General features: G+C 35.6%; 1 protein-coding gene across 2 annotated transcripts in view; it reads left to right on the forward strand.

Annotated features, from left to right (window-relative positions):
* The window catches only part of LOC107220968 (serine/threonine-protein phosphatase 2A 56 kDa regulatory subunit epsilon isoform), a 96,382-nt gene extending 69,550 nt beyond the window's left edge, over positions 1–26,832 (forward strand). For both annotated transcript variants that reach the window (XM_046736420.1, XM_015659791.2), the window contains exons 4-10: positions 3,244–3,438; positions 8,473–8,603; positions 8,936–9,053; positions 12,581–12,856; positions 22,652–22,881; positions 23,043–23,188; positions 25,533–26,832. In XM_046736420.1, the coding sequence (XP_046592376.1) occupies positions 3,244–3,438; positions 8,473–8,603; positions 8,936–9,053; positions 12,581–12,856; positions 22,652–22,881; positions 23,043–23,184 (1,092 nt within the window). In that variant the 3' untranslated portion in view covers positions 23,185–23,188; positions 25,533–26,832. The remainder of the gene's footprint in view (positions 1–3,243; positions 3,439–8,472; positions 8,604–8,935; positions 9,054–12,580; positions 12,857–22,651; positions 22,882–23,042; positions 23,189–25,532) is intronic.
* The last annotated feature ends 144 nt before the right edge of the window (positions 26,833–26,976 follow it).

The following is a 26,976-nucleotide window of genomic DNA, read 5'->3' on the forward strand; positions in this document are numbered from 1 at the left end:
CTACGATCTCAGTCTCACTAAGTGGTATTCCAGTTTTACTACCAGTGTTGTTAAATTGCTCTAAGCATTGCCGCTTATACATACGGGAATTGTTGACGTTAACTCTTCCTTACGAGGAATTGTTATTCTGTTGTGAATTGCATCATACTTCCGTGGACATGCCAACAAGAAATCCTACTTCCATTAAAAAATTCCACTGAAAAAGTTATCGTTATCTTGCTGTATTTGCTGCAGTTTCACTCCATATCGAAGTTCTACGTGAATTGAAAAGTGAGGTTATCTACCGACTGGATTGTCGTATTAGCTAAGAACGACTGTGCAGGCATGACGAGTATTAATTCAATCATCTGTAATTTCATGCAATTGGCACACCCGTCATTAAGACATTTACTGGAACATTATTATGCGGTAGTATCTAAAAGAAAAATCTCGTTTACTTTTACTCACCGGTCCCCCCCCCCCCCCCCCCCCAATATTATCAAAAAATGAACAAAAGAAACTCTCCCTACATAAGTACATAACCTATAAACGACAACAACTAGAATGCGAGACGCGATATAATTCCCTAGGTATTTTTATATTGCTAAGGTTGGCTGAACAGATCTAAATATACTTATATAGTTTTACGCATTCTCGTTCCAGTTTAGTTACGCCATTCCCGTTGGTCAAGTAGAATAGCATAACTAAACCCGATTGGTTGATCTGGGTGTAAGAGACCGTTTACACGCACTTTTAAAACCAGCTTAACAACACCAGAATAGCAGCGCCGTGTAACATACTCACTTGCTTCATATGGACGGTCGCATGCTGCGTCGCGCACAAAAACGTTACACATGTTTACCCTTGTTTTCGCCAACGCCGCTAGTAGAAAGACTTAAAATATTTACTGATCTGTATACTATCTGGATAGAGTATTCCATGAGACGGTATTATTCCTACCTAACGGCTCAATCAGCGCCACCGCACGGAGACAGCGTGCTAAGTCTCGTTCTAACGCGCTTGCGTTTCGACCACGTATGATCTCTCTATCTAATAAAAAAGTTCTGAACAAATGAACTGGTAAAAAAGATTATAATAACAATAGTATGAGAAAGATTATAATAACAATAGTACGAAAAAGATTATAATAACAATAGTATACGCATGAAGTTGGCGGTGGGATGACATGCCGAAAACAAAACAAAAAGCATCTAGAAAAAAAAAACTTCCTTTGACAGCTGTCATCGGCTGTTTATGACAGTCTTTGACAAATATTTTTATAGGTATCTGTTTCTGACACGCAAAAAATAAACATGCAAACGAGAATTATCAAGATGATTCCCGACGGGAATTGTCTTTTTCGCGCGCTGGCGTATTGTGTGTACGGCACTCAAGATCGACACGCAGAGGTGAGACTGAGTATCGTTTCAAATATATCATACTGGCAAACATGTCAGCAGAAGTAATGAAACAGAACTCGAGGAGAGTTATATCAGAGAAGAAATAGGTTTCTTTGGATCCTGCAAATCCTTGATCCGGTTAACCACTAAGTAAGGGCCTTCCCAGTTTCTTTGTAGTTTCGGACACCGTCCTTTCTGTCTTCGAGGTTGAAAGAGCCAGACAGAATCTCCGGGATTAAATTTTATATCCCTGGCTCAAATATCATAACGAGTTTTTAATTTGTCTGAAGCCATAGAAATTCTACTTATAGCAAAGCTATGAATTTCTTCTACTATGGGGAAAATAATAACTATAGCAAAATAAGTCGCCAAATGCAATTGGGGTTGCATGGCATCGGGGGTTTTGTACATGATATTGGATTCGTTTACGAAAACAATCTGAGTAGACGTGCATAGGGAGTCAATAGCAATGTCGGGTTGATCGGAAACAACCGATCAACAGTTGCAGACCTGTCCTCAAATCAGCACAAATAAATTCACCTGTATAACAGACACTGTATAAGGAAATAGTGAGGCGCGTAGCGCCGAGACTTCGGCGGCGAGCGAAGCGAGCGCCGACGTGGGGTTGGCGCGCGAAGCGCGCAGGGGCGAAGCCCTTGGTAGTATATTAAATTTTCGTTCCAATTTCCCGCAAATTCGGCATTACGCGTCTGTTTCCAGACCGGATAAGGTTTGTTTTCAAGTGCCAGCTCAAAAACCTTATCCGGTCTGAAAACAGACGCGTAATGCCGAATTCGCGGGCAAATGGAACGAAAAATAGAATACGCGGCTCGCGCCGTAATATACTATTTTTGGTCGCGCCAACTCGCGGACTTTGAAATAGGGGGACGAAGCACTAGGTTTATAGAGTGAATCAAACGAAAACGAGGAAGTTACGTTTGCGCCACCTATGTTAAGCCTTTCGTTGATGGGAACTACTGATGAGACTCGTAACCTCTACGTAATAGTTGTATACGAACTTGGTCTGCATAATCAGGAACTGCTTCAATTTTATTTTATGAGCAATTGGCAATTAGTATCTCAAACGCTTCCTCATTCAGGCGCTTGAAAATTGACGCAAACATACTTGCCCTTACCGCTGAACTATCATATAACTGAAACGTACGCCTGCGATTCCACGGTACAGAGGAGCAGCGAGCCAACAGAGATAGCGTCATAATGTAGTTTTATCTCTGTCTTACGGCGTTGCGCATGCGCTTGTGACGGTATCGTAAAGCACCTGCAAAAAGGTAAACCATCACCAGTATCTAGTGAATCTTGAAGTTTTTTTTTTCAATATTGAGATTCGCTGATTATGGTATTAATCTCTTGTCTCGCACTATGTTAAGTTCATATTTCGTCTACTCGATAGTATACATATAGTGTGCTGTACGTGCGAGTTTCTCCTGTTCCGTCTTCCGTTTCACTCTGAGTGCCTATCTCAGCACCTTGTGCTCCGTCCCCTTATTTCAAAGTCCGTGCGCAAGCGCATTTAGGTGGTACCTTGCCTCTCTGAACAGGCGCTGGTTAACTAATCGAACATTAACGTCATTTTAAGTTTCGGCCCACAGACATTTTCTGTCCAGATAATATACAAATCAGTGAAAAATTTCTTGATAAAGTCACACGGCTTAGCTAGGTCACGGTATCACCTTTTATGCTTACACGCAGCTCTTAATTTGCAGTGAATCCTCCCGATATTGGTTATTTACCAGGGAATTACTTTCAAACCGCATGCACGTCATTTCTGTATCATCTGCTTCATCGAACATGAAAAGAGAAAAATCATCTAATAAGCTTCTTATCATTCTTTTAATAATTGCAGATTTCGGCAAATTTATTCCGCACGCTACCACCTAGTGAAAATCCAGACTTTGATCCAGAGGAGGATGATCCGACCCTAGAGGCAAGCTGGCCTCATCTTCAGTTGGTTTACGAGTTCTTTCTACGTTTTCTCGAGTCCTCCGACTTCCAGCCAACTATCGGCAAGAAAGTTATCGACCAAAAATTTGTTTTACAGGTCAGTGAAATTATAAAAATTTTAACTGCATTTACTAATAAGTCCTATCTGATTCGAATAATCAAACTTTTTTCATATCACACACAAACAACCAAGTGCGTTATGTAACTTTATTGCTATTAGAAATGTTCGAGTCCAAGCTTGTGATTTGAAGCACAACAATGTACGATAAAAATGAAGGTATACAGCTATCTTTGCAAAGCGTGTTTCTGCGATTTTCATGTTCAGATTGAACAAGACCTATTAGATGCCTATTAGTCCAGTCAAATGAGATATGAATGCTATTTTTTGACTAACAGTCTGAGTGATTTTTGTGTACATAGATGTGTCCGCGACTAACACACCCTGAATTTGTCTATTATCAAAACTGACGGATTTGACGTCTGAATTAAATAAAAAATGGAGAACCGGGATTTTACGTCGCATCTTTATTTCTACAGGTTTCTCGGCAAAGGTATTGAACAAATGTTGGTCGTCTTACTGTTCTTTACAAAAAAAAAAAAAAAATTATTTAACAATCTTTGATATCTTCGTTGTTTACTTGCAAAATTGGAAAAGCAAAATTGGAAAAACTAACGGAAATCACGATTATATTTATTGCGAGTAATCCGATCTACGGTCAAAATTATCAAACAAATTATACCTAGATAACTTTTACTCTTTAGTAACAATGTGTTTTTAAATATAAATCTTTCTGTTGCCTTAGTAATCGGCCCTTCTTCTCGCATGGTGCAGATATTCGAAAAGTTTTTTTTAAGGCGGTTCGACCGTGGCATCCGAACTCCTAAAAACGTACCTATAAGCGCTTCTGATGACTCGGTCCCGAAATATAGTTGCCGATATTAGCGGTAGAATACTCGACCTATTAAAACTATTTCGAATGTGAAAAACTTCGAATTCTAAGAGAAGCCTTTGATAGCTGGATTTCAGAAATATTCATCTGCGAGGATCCCTTTTTCGCAATAAACAAGTTGTTCAGGTAGGAGTGGAAAAAATTATTCGTTCCAAACAAAAGTACCCTCATGTGTATAGTTGAAGAAAATAACGGGAAAACGGACATTTTTTTTACTATAAAACTTGAAAAATTCGTTTTGTGATTTGAATATAAATGCTGTGATCTTTAAAAAAGAATTCTGAGAGTTTTTTAGTTTGACAATTATGTTACGTTATATTAGTTTATACGAAAAATGTTTATCTTGCAAAAAACGACCCTTTAATTATAAAAAAACAAATTCTATATTCCGTTATCGGAGATCGAAAACAACTTTTTTAATTTTTCTCTACGACACAAGATGAAAGGGGCGATTTATATAAAGCTTTCCAAATCAAATGAAATGGCGGATTTCTGTGACACCTTTCGACTTTTTGTCTGTTCTTCATAATTACGGGTCCGTACTGTAAGGGTTGATCTTGATTCATTTAAATTCTTCAAATTAAGTGTTTCCCCGCGATATTCGTCGGAAAAGACAGATTTCAGTGATTCGTTAATTTTTTAGATCGATATAACTTGGATTTTGGGTGATGTATGCAAAAAGTTCTTTTACAAAAATTTCATAGTTTTCATAGTATTTTATGCATATGTACGATAGCAATTTGAAAGAAAAATATCCTCGTCGTTGTAGTGCATAAATCACAGATAATTTGCGATAATCATTTGCAAACTCTGAAAAAGATTTATGGCTAATTCTTCATATTTCTACTAATACCGTATATTCGAAATGTATAAAGGAGCGAAAAAAAAGCATCAACAGCTCAGGGACAATATCGCATTTTTTTTTTTTTATGTGATTTGATATGGAATGCCCAGTATATTTCTATTTAGTTAAAAAAATGTTTCACACCTAATGGTTAGTTTTTGAGTAGAAAAAAGAAACAGTGGTGGAGATAAAATTTCTTTTCCGGTGTAGATTTTTAAATGTTCGTTTTGACAATATAAATAATTTGTATTCAAAAAATTCTTTTTGTTCACAATCGTATCCCACAGGAAAAAAAAAATACGAACTTATGGAAAATGATGTACAGAAAAACTTTTGATTTGCAAATTAAACACTTTCTTGAATAAAAAAATGCAAACTCCACGGAGAAACGAAAAAGTACAGACTTCACGTAAAACTGCAGGAAAAGAGGAACACGTCTAGGTTTTTGTTATAAAAAATACCCATGTCAACTATATTTTTTACTATAAATTTGGCAAATTTCATTCTGCACACAATGGTTTTCACCGTTGCTAGAGTAAATTCCGCATTTTATAATAGTTATTTTCGTGGCAAGTGCACATAAACTAGGGACTTTTTGACGAGTGTAAAGTGCTGTACTAGCCAAATGCGAGTGCAAAACTCACACGAGTCAAGAAATCCCTATGTGCGCAAATGACACAAATCCTATTTCCTATGCTACCTCTGGTCAAAAAGTAGCCGGATTGTTGACAGAAGTAGAGCAGAAAGGATATTTCACTAAACAACCTTATGTGTCACTCCTTACCTCCGCAAAGCTCCCCCCCCCCCCTTCCACTTGCTCAAAAAAAATTTGAAAAAATCGTAGATTAAAGAGCTACTTCTGAATTCTGCAATGCCGCAAACCGCAATTTTTTAACTCGTTACCGTTACGAGAAAATCAATTTTGAAAAGCGCGAGGGGGGAGGTGGCAGCTTACCGGAATGTGAACATTTTTTCTTTTTTAATATTATTATGACCACGTGAGAAATAGAAGCTCCTTGGATACGTTGGAAACAATGTCGTAGAAACAACCCCTACGAATATATCCAGGCCCAATAGCGACGAGAAAACAAAAAAAATTCAAAATGATGAGTACGGCATATTGAGTGATTTCAGAGCTTTTTAATACCGGTGGTGATAGTTTTTGATTTTTAATCCTTAAGGGCAAACAAAAAAAAAAAAAAAAAAAAAAAAAAAAAAAAAAAAAAAAAAAAAACGACCCTCAAAATTCATGGCAGCGAATTCTTTTCTACGTCAAAATGTTCAGCGATTTAATAGCTAACAGGATATGCATAATTCGATTTCTGAGCCATATCCACTTCAGCTGACTTACCGATTGAAGTGTTCGTGGGGTACGATAGGTTTTATGTCTTCTAAACCATACTTAATTTGTTACCTCCTGCGCACATTCGTTGAACCGTTATCATTTTTAAGGTGACGGAAAATATAGTTTTCGAGCTCCATAGAGGAAATTTACAATATAAAAGAATGTTTTTTGCTCTCGTTATCGTTTGTGCTTCTAGTTACTATTCTTGTTGTTTCGTGTCTCATTATTTTTATTCTTATTATAGTTATCACTGTTTCTTGTCGCTGTTCCTTATTATTGTTATAGGTCCTTGTTATTACGCTCACTTTTAACTACTGTCTCTTTCATTATCATTGGTTTTGGCTAGTGTTTAAGGTGGTATATACGCGTTGATGGCTGGAAAAGTGGGTGAATTTTGAGATCTTGCATCTCGTCAACCAATTATTTAATTCGATAGGGTTTTTTTTTCTATTTAAAAGTATGCAGGTCGAGCGTCATTTGTATATTTTTTATAATTATAATCAATCAATAAGAAGGATTTTTATTGACAATAAAGTCAACCATTATACCCACGATTCCAAGTTGCCAGTTAAACTGAACCAAAAAACAATCCAAATGGATTCTTCAAATCCAATACGTAATGCTCGTTGCCACGATCCCACTTTTTTAAAAATTATTACTTTTTTTCTCCTAGATTCATTGCCAACTCGGAACCGTGGGAACCACAAAACATGTCACCGCGCGAAATGGTTGACGTTATGGTCAATCATGATGCTCCTCATTAATTGATGCTAATGAAAAAAAAATTTTAACGATCCTCGATCTACAAACTTTTTATTTTGGATAATTAATTATAATTATATTAATTATATAATTAATTGGATAATTAGTTGTCAAGATACAACTTCCTAAAATTTTTCTACTTTTCCAACGTCCAACTCGTACATACCCCCTTAATAGCTATTGAAAGTCAGTAGTTGATGCGTTTTACGTATCGTAATTCGATTTTTCAATAACGGCAGGATACGCTTGAACATGCCAATCCACATACAGTTTAAAAAAAAAAAAAAAAATTTAAAATCAAATTATGCATATCCTTTTAGCTCTTAAATCTCTGAACATTTTACCGTAAAAAAGAAATGTTGCAATGAATTTTAAAGGTAGTTTTCTGATGATCTAAAACAAATCGGAGCAGGGGGCGGTTAAGGGGGTGTTGCTTCAAAAACAAATCTCACATATCATGTTAGCTCTTAAATCGCTAAACGTTCCACCATAAAAAAGGCTTCACTGCGATGAATCTTAAGGGTAGGTTTATTTTTTTTTGTTTGTCCTTAAGGGTTGAAAGTAAAAATTTTTACCGCAGACATTTTAAAGCTCTTAAATCACGCAACATTCCAGTACCTACTCATCATTTTGAATTTTTTTTTTTGTTTTGTTTTCTCGTCGCGATCGGGCGTGGATACATCTATAGGGGTTGTTTCTACGACATTGTTTCCAACGTATCCAAGGAGCTTCTAATTCTTACGTGGTCAAAATAATATTTAAAAAAAAAATTTTACAATGGGGGGGCTAGATTTTCGGTAGGCTGCTGCTGCTGCTGCCCCCTTCCCTCCCCCCCCCCCCCCCCTCCACACTTTTTCAAAATTGATTTTCTCGTAACGGAAACGAGCTGAAAAATCGGGGTTTGCGGCATTGCAGAACTCACAAATAGCTCTTTAATTTATGCTTTTAATTCAAATTTTTTTTCAGCCAGTTCTGGTGGCGTCAGTCATCACGAATCAACCTTTTTACTGTGCTCTTGATAAAATAGTACAAGTTTCTTGATGCATTAACATTTATACTTGAATAAAATTCAAATATCAAAATTTCTAATCGAAAATATTTTTAATTACAGCACAAAGGTATGAGGGACATTATGGGATATTAATTGGCACTTTTGTATTTTGTGATATTATGTATGTTTTTGATTAAATGAACATGTAAAAAATTAATCATTGTGTATTTCTGATTTAGTTATTGGACTTGTTTGACTCGGAAGACCCTAGGGAACGAGACTTTCTGAAGACTGTCCTACATCGTATTTACGGGAAGTTCCTCGGCCTTCGAGCCTTCATCCGAAAACAAATCAACAACATTTTCTTGAGGTGCGTTCCTAATTTTTGTTACAAGCGGCGAGTTATTCTCATCTTTTAGTCCGATTCGGAGAAATTTTATATTTTAAGCCTTATATAAATCTTATTTAGTTAGACTATAACGTAATGCCAAGAAATTTGAGAATTTCAATTTTATTACTCTTGTGGTCATTTGAAGAAACATATTGTGCACAGGTACACATGCCCGCAGTGATTCTGAGAGGCTTAGTCTGCATTGCCAACTTAATCGACGGGTCCAAAAAATTAGCCTTCTCAGAATCACGCGGGCATGTGTAAGATTATTCGTAATCGATATGACGAACTAATAATTTATGATATCACAGGTTCGTTTACGAGACAGAACATTTCAACGGGGTTGGAGAATTGCTCGAAATACTGGGAAGCATTATTAACGGATTTGCTCTACCTCTCAAAGTAGAACACAAGCAATTCTTGGTCAAGGTAAACTCAATATTATTCTTATCTGTCATTCAATGATTGTACTACATATACCAATATACAATCAGTCAAGAGGCTATTTAAAAATTCGGTTCGAATTTGGGTTCACTTGCGTCTTACTCATAAAAGTTATTTTGCCTAAGACGATACGATAGTTAATCTTTACCGAAGACTGCATAATGGGTCCCCTATTTTCCTAAAAGTAACCTATTTTTTTTTCTTCCCCTACAAGCGTTCTAAAACGGAAGGCTTCCCTTAAATATACCCTGAAAGAGTTTTACTGTTACCTTTTTTTCATAAATTAAAATGGACTGAAAAAATCAATTTCATGTATTTTACATTCCAAATTTTACGTGTTCACGTGTTAATATTACCTAAAAAAAAAAGTATTCACGCCCAATTTCAGTCTATTTGGTCAGTATTGTGGAAAATGTTGGAACTCTAATACCCGCTATTTCCATCAAGCTTTCCCCTACTTTCCTTAAATTTAAATTTTTTTGAAATTTAACTAATTACCCTGGAACAGCTACATAAGATGAATAAATCCAATTATTTATAGAGAATAGATTTGAACTAACACCCAAAATTCGACTGAAATCGAGAGAAATTCATCGATTTCGCATCTTGAAGTGTGGGCGTATCACCTGTATTGATTATTATCTAAGCCTATGCGTCGCTGCTACCAAAAAACCCGTATTTAATGCAATTCTACATGCAAAACCATACGCATACTGTGAACGTCTGTGTATCTTCCACTGTGTTTTACGCACTATTGCAAGTCACGTGATAAAAAGTCTACACTGCAAGAAAAAATTCATTGAATCAACGAAATGCGTGCTCACGGGCGGCGAAGTAAATATTGGTATCAATTCAAAATCTGTTGGTGTAACAAAAATTAGTTGAAATCAACTAAACATTTTAATAAATTTGAAACGATTTTATCACTCAAGAATGGAACAATGTTTAAATAAGATACTATTTACTCACTTCGTTAGCTATTTAACAAATTTCTCTTGTAGTTACATATTTGTTTAATTGATAAACAGTTATTCGAGGCTACTTTCACATGCGACGAATTAAGCAGGTCAACGATTAAGATTTTTCAGCTAAATAACGCAACGAAAATATCAAATTTCCAGTGTTATTTACAACATTAGTTTTTAGCAACTTGCATATAAAAATTGACAGTTCTGTTGCTAGGAACAGGACCTGCTCACTTTGGTTGTCCCCAGAAAATGTTTATGTTTTTGACTCGGTGAAATCAATAATACGTTAATTTTTTTGAAAAGCAATTTTTCTGTAAGTTTTTTTTATGTTGAAGATTATGTGAAAGTTGAAAAAAATGCTACAAATTCTACGAAGATTTGAGAATTTTTAAAGAAAAAAAATAGCAAGAAATCTCTTTGTTTTCACGAATATACTGTAGAAGTGTGAGCTTGCATGCCGCTCGGAAGTACTCGAGCACATTACCGACAACTTCGCCCACAAATGAGCAGTGACAAACCAAACGTTGTTAATTTAGTTTGTCCTGTCTTGTTTTCAATGATGAAAAAATTTGAAAAAATTTAAGCATTCAAAAACTGAAACTAATAGACAATACTGCTTCTGTACACAAGTTTGGTATTGTTGCTTTTGGGATGCGTGTCGAACTCTATTTTTCTTTAGACTTGTAATGCATGGTCCACGCCATTTGTAAGTGCTGCAGGTGGTCTTTCGTAAACACGAGTGAGTTTTAGATGGTTCGTAAACGACGACTTTCCATGAAAGCGTGTCGAAACATATAGTCAACGCGTTGTTTATTTCGTGAATTTTGTAAATTTGTTACCTTTGACATTTTCTGGCAAACAACTATAAAAACAATGTCCGTCTATGGTTTATCACAACAAAGCTAAGGATTATTGATGAAGCAATTGCATTAAATTATTATTATTATTATTAGAATTATTTCCTACATAAATCTGCTTTAATAACTATTAAACATTCAGAATTATGTGTTATTATATGTCACTGCATATGTTCATTTGTTGTTATTGTTCAGATCTGAAACCATCCCACAGCATTTTTTAATTATCTATAGAGGCAATGTTTATCGTAATACTATTATTTGTATACCTACGATAATTCAAGAAAAGAGAAATTGCTCGCCTTTTTTTTTGGCTCAAGTAATACAAAAAATAAGATTGAAGAGATATCAAATTTTAAGATTCGCAGTAAACCTCGTTCTGTATCGTACAATATTTTATACTAGTCAATCATTTTTTAATGGACATATGACATTCGATCCATGATGGACCCACGCATCAGCACTCACAATTACTTTTTTTAAGCCAATTGGCACTAATGCGTCGAGGTATTCAAAGTAATTAAACCAGCTTATCTTCAATTTACACTCAAACGTTACAAAAAAGGTAAGTTTAATAAGCAATAAACGGATGTTCTCACTTTATTAACACGTTATTCTGAAATTGAAAACTTCTTATACTGAGAAATTGTTGGTGCCAATATTTGCTTTATTGCACATCTATAGTTACAATAAAATGTAAGAAATTAGGGTTAATCGATTATTCGAGATAGTCTTAAAAAAAATCACATAGTGACTATAAAATGTGAAGTTAATATCTTTTATACAATGCAAGCAGGTTTTACGCCCTTTGTTTCACGCGTTTTGCGTCCACTAAGTAACCGTTTCTATGCTGGTAGTATGCGTCTGCGTATGCGTATATGGGCAGTACGGAGAAGACAACATTCAGCTCCTGTACACACGATTCCTTATCTAACAGGATTATGTCACGCGTTTTTTTCACAAAGCACGAAATCGAGGTTAGGGTCGCGTAATGTTAGATTTATTTGTAACTTCGCATGAACGGTGTGTAGAAAAGACTACTTTTAGTCCTAGGAGGCAACAAAGAGCCAACGGTCTTTTTGGTTTGCGTATTTGCAATATTCGTCTTTGATTCGCACAAGTATGCTCACCTACAACTGATATTGAAAACTTACGCTCGGTCCGAAAAGATCGAGTTTGCCTCCTTGTTACACAGTATACTATTTTTCGAATGACTTATAAGAATGTTAAATTTTTACTTTGAACGAATTACAGTATTTTTAGAGATTCGAATAACAAAAATTGGTAGAGTGCCTCAGAAAGAGCGAAATAGAGTTTTGCATTTTTCGGTACACCTAAAGGCGTTAGAATCTTTCTAAACTACTATACTAAGAATGGGCCCATTTTTTTTTTTTCTTTTTGCCACACATGTACACTTGGCGCGCTGGATTCTGACTGATTCAAGAGCACTTGTATTTGGCTCAAACACAAAACTCAACTGTCAGATGTTTTACATGTCAAATATCTTTTATTAAACGAATCATTTCTAAATTTAAATATTGTAAAAGTAATTTGAAATTATTAAGAACAGAGAGCCTGTGATAATGAATTGTATGTACATATTTATGTGTTGCTAAAAGAGATGGTTGTTATTAGCAGAACATCTTCGTCACGTTTTTTTGATAATGTTTCATTCTGTATTTTTCAGGTTTTGTTACCGCTGCATAAAGTAAAGTGTTTATCACTTTATCATGCACAGCTGGCCTACTGTGTAGTACAATTCTTGGAAAAAGATGCAACTTTGACTGAGCCAGTTGTTCGCGGACTTCTCAAGTTCTGGCCTAAGACATGCAGTCAGAAAGAAGTCATGTTCCTCGGTGAGATCGAAGAGATTCTGGATGTTATAGAACCTAGCCAATTTGTGAAAATACAGGAGCCACTATTCAGACAGATTGCACGTTGTGTGTCTTCGCCGCATTTCCAGGTTAACATCAATATTAAATACTTGTACTTAATTGTTCATCCTGGTAACGCATCATGAATTATTTTTTCAAATTACCTACATTGCATGATACAAATGCACCAGCTATTGCTATAGACTTACGTTCATCTATTCACAGTTTGTTTATTCGGTATAGGCACAGGGTAAAGTTACAGGCAGTAATACAATATCGTGAATTCATTTGCAGCCAACAATATGACTAACCACAATAATGGCTCAACTACCAGAGTTAAACAGTCAAAGTTTTCAGTTTGATATCAGAAATTACTACTGCCCGTGAATCTCTACTTTAATAAACACCCTATGGATTGTACCTAACCAAATAGACAAACTATATGCATGCCTACAAAATTCCTAATCTCCTCAGAAGTCCAGTAAAGGTAAAGACTAATGGTGATGGTATGGTATGGTATGAAATGACTAGATTCGATCCGAATAAAGTATAAACTAAAGTAGCTCTATTAAAAGGTAATTTTCCTCCAAATAAAATTTTGTGAAAAAAAAAAAACAGAGTGTTACAGCAATGTTGATGCAGTATAACTGACAATCAAATGTTATTACATTGCTGCCACAAGTATTACACGTCCACAAGTTCTGTGCTGTTGGGGAATGCAACCATCATTGGGTTTTATTTTTTTTCTCAAATTCGAAGGAACACTTAGTAATATATATCAGGAAATTGTTAACGGACTTCGAGCTCTTTGAACAATTTTTGTAGTACCTCACTGAATCTCTTCAAGGGTATGTAGCACTCTCACATTCACCGACCAAGTAAACTCATTCTTATTTTTCGTTCATTCGATAAGCAGATGAACGGGAATGGTTTAAATTTCGATAATGGGCAAATTATATATATCCTGAAATTTATCCAAAAAATTGGTAATTTTCTAATATGTGTTACTATTATTGCATGTCCCGCATTTTAGGAGCAATAAAGTTCATAGTTATGAGTAGTATTTTTTTCCTGACCTAAATAACTCGTGAAGTCTCGTTTATACGTTTTTTACCTGTACGTTTTTTCGTTTGTTCGTTAAATTCCTTTTAGTCCCGGCAATTTCTACTTGTAGAGTACATAAAGAAGTTTCATTTGCATATTTCATTTGTACTAGTTTATAAGTCTTTCGTACCTATACGTCATTCATTCCGGTCCATAGCGCTCTCTTATTTCTTTATGTCACCATTAAGGTAAAAATTCGAAATTTTTTGTTTCTTTTTTTTTTCTTTCCGTTTTCTGACAGATGCATGTTTCAAGAATGCTCTCTCCAAATTTCTTGAAGACATTCGTCAAATTGGCGAAGATAAAGCATTTTCTGTGAAACAATTTCAAGCGCGCGACTACGGAATTTAAACTCCATTTTTTGGAAACTGTGGCTAATATTGCCTCCATACTTTTCAACTACGGTTACATGGGCCTCGTGAACGTATTAAAGGTATTAAATTTAAAAATTGGTGAGTTGATAAACTTTGTTCTCATGTATGAATTATCCATCACTCAAACGTGGAACGCATTTTTCTTAAAACTACATTTATAAACTTGTTTGACAGTACATAAAAAAAAAACATGCGTCCAATTTGCATGGACCAAGTCGTAAATCATATGAAAAGCCAGTCTCTATGACACCACGTACGGACTTTTTTTTATTACAGACCCCATTTTGTTTTAAACCATTCAATTTATCCATAAATTTTGTAAAAAAAATTTAGTGCCGCGCCATTTTGTTAATTTTGGAGGCATTGACTTTTCCCTACGTGGTGGTACAGTCGAAAGTATCTAGTTTCTGAACATATTTTTTAACTAACCCTTTGCTTTAATCGCTGTCAACGGCGAGCAACAATGTCGCCGTACTGCACTTTAGTGGGGAGGGCGTAAACCAAAAAAAAAATGATAAATTATAATGCACATTTTTTTATAAACTCTTCAACATGTATTAATTGACCACGCAAATCAGTACATTCGTTCTCCTTCATCGTTTGCTTAAGAAAAATAACGAAAATACACCCACTTTTTCTGCCATTACCGTGATATGGTCTTAATCACAATTGATGTCACAGTTAAGACTTGTATTTTAACATTTCATGCGTCTATTTATATTTCTGTATTGTATTTGTGATAATAAGAGGTGGTTTGGCATTCGGTCCAGTTCGACCATTGTGCCCGAGCTTATTAGGGCACCCTAGTAAGTAGACATGAGGTCCACTAGCTTAGCGAATTGAAGCAGCCTACCCTCATCCCTATCTCCTAAATCTTCTTCTCGCCGATGTAGTCTATCACAAGGGCTTGTCTGTGTGGGTCTTTGAGTCCATTGTACTGTGCGATCAGGTAAAAAGGGTCTCTTGCTCCTCCCTACAACTCATGCAGACTCCCAGTTCTGAGACCCATATGCATGGGGTGCTTGTCGGTGTACCAGTGACCGATTATGATACCCATCAGCGTTCTCAGGTCAATTTTGTCAAAATTAGTGAGCATGACACCTAGCTAGTGAGATGGCTCTTGAACGAGAGCCTTGATGTGTGCCATATCCGGTGCTCTGGCTCAGAAGTCTGCAAAACAAGTCTTCGCCTGGTCCGTAGATAGGCCTCTTGCGGACCCTGATGGTATACGTATGAGGCAGCCCTCGTCGCTTTCTTTGCGCGAGGCGCCTTCCTTGGTCAGGTTATGTGCTAGGTCATTGCCTTGAATACCACTATCTCCCGGGATTCATAGCAGTCTCACCTAATTACCGCGTACTAGCCATGTTAATAATATAACACAGTCTCACATCAACACAGCCCTTATTACGTAAGCGTCCAAGGAACCAAGTCCACATGCGGTGTGGTTGTTATTGCTGATGTATATATGTTTGCTACTTCAGCCTTTATCTCAGGTAGACTTAGTGCAAGCCAATATGAAAACCACTCCGACTTGGAGAACTGCAGCCGTGAGTCCCAAGGCGAGTAGAGTATTCTTCCTGCCTCCTCCCTCTGCCGCCGTATCAAATGCCACCCACATTGCGAATGTTTGTTTCGGACCCATCTGTGTACCAACAGAGTCCTTTAGGTGAGAGTAATTTATTTGGGTCTTTCACCTAGGACTTTCCATGCTCCCTATCACTAGATTTTCTAATCCTTAGAAATACGTAGAGTAAAATTGATCATAGATGCTACAGTCAAAATGTGATAGTTTGAGGACGAAGTGAAATAACAGTGAAATTTACCATACTTATATTATTAAGCCTGATGTGTTTGAATTATAAATTGGGTTGTTTCACTAGATATCCGCTCCATGGGACGGGAGATAAATACAAAGAGAAACGTGAAATTTCCTATCATTGGTGGAGCATAAAAATGACTAAAATCCCAATTAAGTAGGTGCAGTAGCGCCATTCTAATATCCACCAGAGTTCTGCTCCATGAGACGTCAATGTAAAACAGAATCTATGGTCGGAAAGATCAAACTTTTCTACATCGAATTCACCTATGAGCATATTTTTTCCACCATAAAAGTAAAATAAAAATTTTAATATGAAAATCTGTTTGATGGTAAAAAATTGATCAATGGGTTTCTTCTAAACCGCAAAAGCTAAAACTTTGAAACTTGCCGGGTTTTTGCAACTAAGTACACTTGGGGACAATGAATCTGAGACGGCTCATTTTTTAAACTTGATAGTTATGTTGGCAACACAGAGAAACCTATAGTGCCACAGTCGGCCGATCGCGAAACAAACTCAATCTCAATAAACATAACATAACCCATAACCGTCGAATCTAACCTTAGAAAATGTGTCAATCCAACAAGTCATTATGCCTGCGGTATTGTAACGTTAGATTCGACGGTCATGGGTTATGTTATGCTTATTGAGATTGGGTTAGTTTCGCACTCGGCCAACTGCGGCGCTGTAGGTTTCTCTGTGTTGCCAACATAACTGTCTAGTGTAAAATATTAGCCATCTCAGATTCATTGTCTCCAACTGTATATACTACATGATATCAAAATTGCAGAAAAATCGAATTTTTAACCTTGAATCATCAAAAGAAAATTGGTGGAGTTATCCATGTATAAGCTTAATTCTTCCATGTGATATTTTTTTTGTTACTACGGGGAATTACTCAGAACTTTGGCCTAATTTTCACCTCGATTACCTGGATTATTTGTTTATGGAATGAACGAAACACAAGAATGAGTTTACTCGATCAGTACAGCTAGCATTCCTACACAGTCTAAAGATGATGCTATAGATGTGATATAGCACGATCTTGTACACAGGTCTGGAAATGATCTTAATTTTGAAGTCATATCGGTGGATCTATGGATGGCCAGTGGCCACACAGGTCGCCACTTACGCAGAAGTGTGGTGAATTACATTCCTGTAATTTCACATATCACAATGGGAAATTGGAATTAACGACGCTTATACTATGCAAAATATGTCAACAATTGTGTTTTCAAAACATTCTTACCTGCCAGTGCTTTCAGCTGCCAGAGTATGAACGATAAAAACCCGTTTGCTGTTTCCAGGCTAGTCCAGGAAATAACGCCGAAAAAACGACTTTTTATAATAAAGATCCAGGATGGATGCGACCTTGTATATTCTTGTAGAACCGAAGCTCGTGATCAAAGTTTATATATTCCCGGTCACAGATTTTTGGCAAAAAAATTTGCGGTACGTTCAAAGTTAGTGATATGATGATTTCAAGTAATAGCGACGAAACTATTAATATGGTAGAATTAATTGGATGAATACTTTTTGAGAAAAACTACTTGCTATTGTTATTAATAATCGACTCTTCTTGTATGGAATTGCCGATCTGGCATCTTATCGGAGAGCAACAAAAATTGAACAATATTAATCCCGAAGAGTCTCACTATGATGTACACTTTGGGGCAAAATGATTTTTCACAATTAAGTGGGTGACAAATGGCTGTGAAAGGGGGGTATGGTTTTTACTCATAAACAAATGGAATCACTCTGTCAATTGTCATGTTACGGAATCAGTATTAGCATTATTTAAAAGCTGATATTTTTACACAAATTTAGAAAAAAAATGCGTCGAGGTAAATTGAGGGAAGAATTAATTTTTTTTCAACAATTATTGCAGCTACTCTTTTTAACATAAAGAGATAAAATTTGAGTACAATGTAGACAAAGACTCATACTAACTGTCATAAAATTTTCGAAGATATTACTGATGAACGTACCGTTCATTTTTACGGTTAATTCACGAACAAGATGTGACGCCTCGTATGGCGGTGGAGTCGGGGAAGCCATCACTACCTGGCAGGCGCTCGCGCTGAAAGTGGATTCACACACTTTTTTGGTATACCAAGAGGCATATATTCCGAGACTTTCAAAGATGTATGCATGTACATGTAGTATTGCATAAATTATTCGTTACTCTAGAAATGACCGTTTTAGTAGATTTTTATTACTTTGCAAGAGAACAAGTTAATCAATTTCAATGTGCGGTTAGCCAAATTGTTCGTATTTTTAATACCTACAAATTCTTATTAAACTCTTTTTTATCATATTAATAATTTTGCCGCTATCCTTTAAAAACATCATTTCACTAACTTTGAAAGCACCGCATATTTTTTCACCAAAAAAATCTGTGACTGGAATCACATAGGCCTTTATCACGAGCATTAGCTCTATAAGAATATTCAGGTCGCACCTATCCTAGATCGGTGTCATGCAAAAATGCTTCATTCCCTAGCTAGACCTCTATACAAGTCTGGGTGCTATACCCAGCCTTGACCGACTATATTGAATCGACTGTACGGTCACCTTGGACCGTAGACAGATAGGGCCCACATTAACCACCACCAGACTCCCCCCTTTTGGATCTCTCCATATGCGTCATTGTCATGCTGAATGCAATTTAAAACGTAAGTGTGCACAAAAGGAATAGTCACGTGCGGATGTCACTTATAACCTGGATGAAGATAGTTTACGGAATTATTACATAGTACACATAGTCCAGTCGGAATGTACATGACTCTGTTCGACGAAGAATATGGGGGTGACAATTCTAGTACAGGTTCATTAGATCCTCAGGAACATATTCTCAAGTTTGCCAGAAAAATTAGGTCCCAGTTACCAAACAAAATTTTTTTGTAAATTGAGAAACTTGTATTGCACGTTATTTTTTTGAGTTGGTTTTAGAGGAAAATACCCGCTATAAAATATGGCTTGCACAAAAATCACGTATCATTGTTAGTTTACCTGTAAATTACCGTTAAACACGGGTATTGATCGTTTTTTTTATTGCTATTACTTTGGTGAATTTTCAATGCCATGTCCCGAAACTCATGCGACGTGTATAATAATCTTTCCTCGAATTTTGGTCCAAAGTTCACGCGGTTACGTCGCATAGCTGTGCAATAATGACAGATCTACGTAAATCCGCAAGTTGTCGATAACTTTTGACAGTTTAATCCCACAGTGTGCAGAAAAATCAGTGTTAGTTTTCAGCATCTATTTTTGAAGTATAACATCAAAAAGTAATTTTTTCAAGAAGACAGGCCGTTTTTTGAAGATCTGATATTACAGCTCTTTAATAAATGTTAATAGCTTCGTTAATTTTCATATTACTGTAGATATTTTTAAAGATTCGAATAACACTACTAAGACATGTAACTTAAAAAAAAAAGTTACCACAACTTAATTAGAGCTGAAGTTATGGACATATTTACCTTTAATTTCATCCCGATTCAACCATAATGTTTACTTTTCTCCCGCATTTACAGGACATATGGCCTTATATTTCCCGCAAATTCATTTTTCAGTTTTTCTCTCTTTTTCATTTTGAATTACATCTCTTTGTATTATTATAAACTTTCGATAATATTATAGCTTTCAAACTGATAGATCACACTTACCCATAAAAGGCTAGAGTTGAGTCGGGAGTAACGTCCTATATGTAACACAGAAATAAAAGCCGATTGTTTCCGTGAGTGGGTTTTCTGTTTGAGAAAAGTGTTCTTCTTTTGTGTTGAATAGAATTTTCGGTGTAGACTTCGGCTACGATAGAAGATTTCCACCCACCAAGTTTCTTAAAATCCGTCATTGTGAAGCGTATACAAAAAATGCAAAAAAGTTTTCGATTTCTTTTGCTACAGTAAAAAAAGTAAATGCAAATTAATTATCGTGTGAATTGTTGATGTTGCTAATATAAAATAAATGCCAGTTCGACTTCGCGCATGGTGGCGGATTCGCGAAGTACCAGATTCCCCACAATTCAGAAACTGTTAGGCAATATCACACAACTGTTCGGAAATTGTATTTTCCTAACAGTTTTCAGAGCTAAACCGGTGCAACTAGGGCCATCTGACGTTATGACTTTTGACTACGACCGCGCCACTGTGTTGCAGAAATGCGTCTACGTTGAGTTGACCTACCACGTTTACAATTTTCTCGAGTCGAACTTCCCATTACAGTTGTTACAAAAAGAATTGTGTGCAATAAGGAGGCAACGGTCTTTTTGCCTCGAGTGTTTTTTTTAATTAATTTCTATGAAAATAATTAATTTGAACATGTATTCAAATTAGGCGCAAGATGCGGCAACAGTGCACTCTTATTTATATTTATATTTTTATTCTACATATGGTGTCGATGGATACAATGTTGCCGCGTCGCTTGGGTTGGGTTGAAATAATGTATCTTTTGCTTTATTTAGATTTATTTATTTAAAGAATACAACTGTGAGTGCCTATTTTTCTTTGATGTAAGGGTTTAGAAAATCCAATTTGTCTACATCAATGTTCATCCTGTATATGTAACTTTATTCCAAAAAGTATACGTATTTGACTGCAATTTTACTACTTTTCCAGTAAGGACCTATGTAAATTTAACTGTTATTTACTCGAAAACGGTATGATCAATGTGATTGAAATTTTCACATAATTATTTTTCATCAAATGCTATCAATTGAAAAAAGAATCACGTTCGTGTAACTTTTTCATTTTAGTATCAAACCTCCTGAAATTCAAGTCCTGTTCCGTAGTCTCGCACTCTTGTGCGTAGCTTCTGCGGTTGGTATTAATTGCTATTTCCTAGTAGTTTTCATCGTCGTTCCGTTTTGGGAAGTGAAAAGGTTTTAGAGAATTGATCTATGAATATCTCATGATTTGTTGCAACATTATCTAGATGTGTTCTCTCATTTTTTTGCAAGTTTTTGAGTCGGAATTGATGTCGCTCTTCGCAACACCTCTATAAACCCAGTACCGCTACATGAAAAATTTGAAGTTCACTATATGAAATGATTGAGTGCTAATTACATGCTACTTAAATGCTGCAATGCCGAATTTTTCGCTCCGTGTTTTTCGAAAAACACCAGCTTGATACGAGATAGCAACGCCACATAGAACAATCTACCGAGGGTGGGTGATTTCGATAAAGTAACTACACAGTAATTAAATGCTAATTATATGCGCCATGGACCCCCAAACCCCGAATTCGATGCTCGTCATCAACGATTTTTTCTCCCTCTTGTGGGGTTGCTGATGCTGTCACGAAGCGAATCCACACTAGGGGTGACTAATTCGGAAAAGCAATTACACGATAATTAAATGTTAACTAGGTGCTGCAAACTCCGATTTTGATGCTCATTGTTAAAGCCCCGTTTACTTGCTTCATTTCGAATGAGGTAAAATTTAGAATGTAATGAAAAAATTGGAAATGAAGAGCATCAAGTTGTTAACACAGACCTGACTAGATTTTAGATTTAATGAGTTCAACAGTTTTCAAGTTATTTGAATCATCAAATTGGAAAAACCATTCCGTTCAAAAATTTTTTCCTGAGCTCGATATGCATCCTAATAGGAAGTTCAAAAGCTTACACACTGAGGTTAGCCAAATTATTTACATTTTTTTTTTTTCCTTGTAATTTCAACCATGCCAGACTTCAGAAGTGTTGAAAGAGAGGTAAAGAAAAGTGCTTAAATATATTTACCTGTTTCTTGAAGCCTGTAACACAAGGTTTGTTTATCACTTGATAAATTTTATTAGTAATCAGCAATCTATACCCTGTGTTTTCGTCGATATGCACCAGGGTATCCCTAATCATAGGTAATTTAGAATACAAGTCGACTATGAGCAGCTCCGAGTTTCGTATCAGTCACACACTAACAAATGAACAGCAGAGTTGCTCAGAGTGGACCTTATGATGCACATCCACGAAAATGCGCCGTATGCGTCCAAAAAGTCTCAACAACTCGTGTTTGAACCAAATAATATATGAAAAATTTCGATCACGTCGTTTGGTACTCTTGAATACATTTTTCTGGTAAATGAATAAGAAGGTACTTCTGTTAAATATCATCAAAATTGAAAAAAGGAAAACTGTATAAATCTGCAATATAGTATATTGTGTGACGAGTGTGGAAAGTAGAGGATGTCTAAACGAGTGCAGTAATTAGAGAAATCAGACATCACCTAGCCACGTGTACCACAAGCAGTATTTTTTAACATTCTTGCGAACGAAAGTTTCATGAGCATGCATATATTTTTTATTTACGTGCTGTTCGAGAATAGTGTACTTCATGTATGCTCCATAGGTTCCAAAATTCGAACTTTCCACTCAGATGTCACAAAATAGTATTTTGTAGCTGCAACACGTGAAAAAAGAAAACGAAATTTATCACTTGATATGCTTACATCTTTCGCTAACTGCAAGCTTGTCCCAAAATTTTTCAAACACTCTATCAACCACAAGCAGCTGGTGTATACACTTAGGAATAGGATTCCTCAGTTAAGAATAATGTTGTGTCTTAATATGGAATACTGTTCTGAATTTATACAGGTCGCAGAGAGGGCGCTGTACTTTTGGAATAACGAGTACATTATGTCGCTAATTGAAGAAAATAACCACGTGATAATGGGAATCATGTTCCCTGCCCTATATAGAATCAGCAAAGAACACTGGAACCAAACAATTGTGGCCCTCGTCTACAACGTCCTTAAAACTTTTATGGAGATGAACAGCAAGCTTTTTGACGATCTCACAGCCAGTTATAAGTCTGAAAGACAAAAGTAAGCTCTTCCTTTCTCATATATGCCAACCAAACGCTTGATGCTTTGTATTTTTAAACCTACTGCAAATTGTTATCAACTGACACACAGTTATTTTGGTTTTTTTTTTTTTTTAATCAATACCCTGCTAATCTTATTAATTGATGGTCTTCTGTCTGCAGAGAGAAAAAGAGAGAGAAAGAGAGAGATGAATTATGGAAAAGGTTAAACGAGTTAGAAATGGAACGACGTGCAGCTATCACAGGCCCCTCTAGCACACCAGTTCCTACTACAACCGCACCTGTCACACGAGCCCGGCCTTGAGTCGGTGAGTAACATATTTACACTTCAGGAAACCATAGTTCATAACATAATATTAAATCTCGTAAAAGAATAACGCTGTACGATTTTTTTAATTGGTGCCGCATTGAGAAATCCAATTCTAACAGTTAGATGGAGATTATAATTTCTATAGAGTTGGATTCATGACCTTAGTATAATAAATAGGATTGATTTCGACATCGCTTATTTCAGATCTGAATTCAGATTTCCAAAATTCAAAATGGCGGCTCTAATATAGCGGACGCAAATTCGACAAAATAGGTCGATTTTTACAAAAGTAAGTACCTTATGGTTTTTAAGGTCGCTGAATTCAAATCTAACATCATATTTCCAACATTCTGAATGGCAGATCCGACATGGCAGGTCGATAAGTGTCGCTGCTTGGACAGATTATTAAACAAATTTTATTTTGAGAAGGGCCCATGCCGAAACGTGAACAAATTCATTACGTTTAGTTCCTTTTAACCTTCAAATCCAAGAAATCAATTCTATTCATTATAATTTCTCCATACAATTGACAGAAGTTTGTACGGTAGCATTTGAAAACTTATTTAGTTTTCTTCAAATCTGTGTGTCGCAGAAAATTATAGGCTGTACAATCTCCGAGATATTCAACATAGAATGAGACGTAGTTTTTCATCTTCCGAAAAATCGGTACGACAAAATATGTTTTACGACGCACTGGTATGACGAAAACTAAACAAGTTGTTAAACGCTACCATACAATCTTCCGTTTATTGTATAGAGAAATTATTATCTCCATTCAAACGTCGGAATTGAATGTCTCATGTGTTAACCAGTTGGCGAATACGAAATCTAGATGTGGCAATGCTTAAAACAATCACAGCACATTTTCCGTTCATGCGGTTCAATACTATATTATGAACTACGTTTTCATGAATTGGGAATTCGAGAAAAAAAAATTAAGGTTTTTTTTTATTGCGGTACCCTAATATGCGTGCTACTCCTTCATAATATCAAATATTTGCTGATCTTTCTTTGTTTTTACTCATTTATGCTCAGTGTTTAAACACATATTACTCAAATATACTCGATATAAAAGTTCAAGAATACAGGCTTAACTATTAAAAAAATTGGAAATATTATCTTGGTTAATATCACATTTATATAAAATTTTTTCGCTTCAAACAATGGTTGTTCGTGTATAAATGAAAAAAATTGTCTGCTTTGAAACATTGTTACATTCTCACTCTCCGATGATATGAGTTCTTTCAGAGCTGCACTAGAGGAGTTTTAATTAAAACATATTGCACTCATTATAGCATGTGCCTCAGCTTTCACATTCAGCTCTGAACCTGTACCACAATTCATCAGGTAGGACCTGAATTGTAACAGTGCCTGAAGCTCTGAGTCCAAACAATTAATTGTGTCGCAGAGCAGATTGTAAATTTCTTGCGTCAAGAAAATCCTGCTCTCGAATAAAGTACTTAACACTAAAAATGTAATGGTAGCACTGGTATTTCAAGATATATTACACTTATCTCTTTACTACTGTCACATCCTAAACTGAATGGATAATTGAAAAATTACAAGCTTAATGAGAGCTTAGAAGGTTATTAAATTTTGGAATAGAAGATCAGGAATTTTAATCCATGAAACATTTATTTATCTTGAAGATTCTGGTTGCAGAATCTAGCTGAAATGTTATACTGGTTCAAACCTTAGGAATAATCAGAAAATTCGTTGTCATTCACCAGAAACTATCTCACATTTGATGGCAGAAAAATGAGAGCAAAATTATTAAACAACAGTAAAAAAGATACCAAGTCCTGCAAGTTTCACTAGGAAGAGAACTCCATGCAAAACTGTTTTCCATTCACGTAGATATTCTTTAATCATATAAATATTCGTCTTAGCCTTCAATATCTTAAAAGTGATATTAATTTTGATGATATTTGCAATACTTGAGTAATGCGAAAGTAGAAATGGGTACTGGCGAACATATAATTATTGAGTTCTATTACTGATTTAAAAAATGTTCCAGAATTGATTGAAGTTTTGCAACTATTTTCTCACGGAAACAAACTCATTACTTTGGTGTGAATTTGCGCGCCCCCCCCCCCCCCCCCCCCCCCCATTCCATAGATAATCCTAAATTCCCATTAGAAAAAAGTTGAGGGTACTAATTTATACCCAAGTTGGGATTTTTTTTCCCATGAGGTTTGTTACTGGGTTTCATCTTTAAAAGTTTCCAAGAATAGATATTTTACTTTTTCACCATTTGATAACCGAACACAGATTTTTCAATTTTGTTTTCACCCTGCAAATAAATGAAAATTTTAATACAAGATCTAATTTTTGTTTTACAGGTGGAAACTCAGTACTACGCTGCCCAACTGTTAGTCCTTAGTTTACGTCGATTGTCCATATAATACAAAAAAAAATGAGAAAATGAAAAAAAAACACACATTATTGTTAGTGAATACAAAGATGTCCCATGATGACATTTTTAACGTAATATTATTCCTTTCTTGAGTTACGCCATAAAGGCGTCGGCAGGAAAGGGTGACAGCAGAAGCAGTTACAATACTATTTCCTCATACGCCATAATGAGAGGTTGATAATGATTTCTAATGGTTTTGTTGTGTATATTAATTTTTAATAATTTTGACGGCAATGATCTAAGTTTTATGGTGTAATCTGTGTCAGCACATAATGCAAGGATGTTGGTCCCTTCTTAATTAACGATAGCTGCGCTTGGTGGGAGGAAATGATCGGGGTGGGAATATGAAAGGATGAGGCTTATAAATATATTATATTATTTCTATATCCATGCTCGTGTATACATAATATTCAATGTCTATTACGTGTGTCTCTATCAGATGCGCGATGTGCATAATACAGCGTGAAAGCCAAAATCCCTTTCCTCCCCACACTCTGATCGTCATCTCTTGACAGCCGGCAGGGGCGTTGTTTGAAATGTATCATATATTCGGTTAAATAATAATGATAAATATAACAAAACATGATAAATTAGGTAAACATATATATATGCATGTATACATATATATGTATATGTATATATACATACATACATATATATATATAATACAATATATATTATAAAAGTATAGTAATATTGATATGATAAAAAGTCTCACACTCACACACGTACATAAATAAATACTTTCGTTATGAAGTGACGCTCAGTCCTGTGTGCTATCAACACTAACATTATTATGCTGACAACGTGTTCGCAACTCGACAAACAAACCCTTTTTTCAAGAGTGAAAAAATTTTCGAGTTATACAGATGCATAAAGTAACATTAATAATAATTATTACTGAAATTCATTGTGGAGAAAACATAAAAAAAAGTATACCTATGTTATTTTTTAAATAAAAATGAAGAATAAAGAAAGCGAGGGACAAATACACAATAACAAAAATTTAATTGTACCAAACTATCCATGGTTGCTTATAAAATATAATAAATAATAGAGATACAAAACATAAAGTTTATTCGGAGCTGTGCTCCCACTGATTACTGCGAGAGTGTGCTCATGGGACCGTTTTTAGAAATTTCTTACCATTGCATAATAATAATGATGATAATAATAATAGTATTGATAATATTATTAAATAGACAGAAATAAATGAGTGAAGCTTCCTTACGTTTTCATTAAGTAGCTGAGACTTCCTTACGACTTTCTTAAAACTAATTGCAACATTTTAGCTTCTCACTTCGTATTATTTTATTATTTTCTTTTCGTTCTCTGAAGCCCCTATTGTTGCTCGCCTCATTTTTTTTATC

Source organism: Neodiprion lecontei, chromosome 4, assembly GCF_021901455.1.
Source record: "Neodiprion lecontei isolate iyNeoLeco1 chromosome 4, iyNeoLeco1.1, whole genome shotgun sequence".
Classification (NCBI taxonomy): Eukaryota; Metazoa; Arthropoda; class Insecta; order Hymenoptera; family Diprionidae; genus Neodiprion; species Neodiprion lecontei.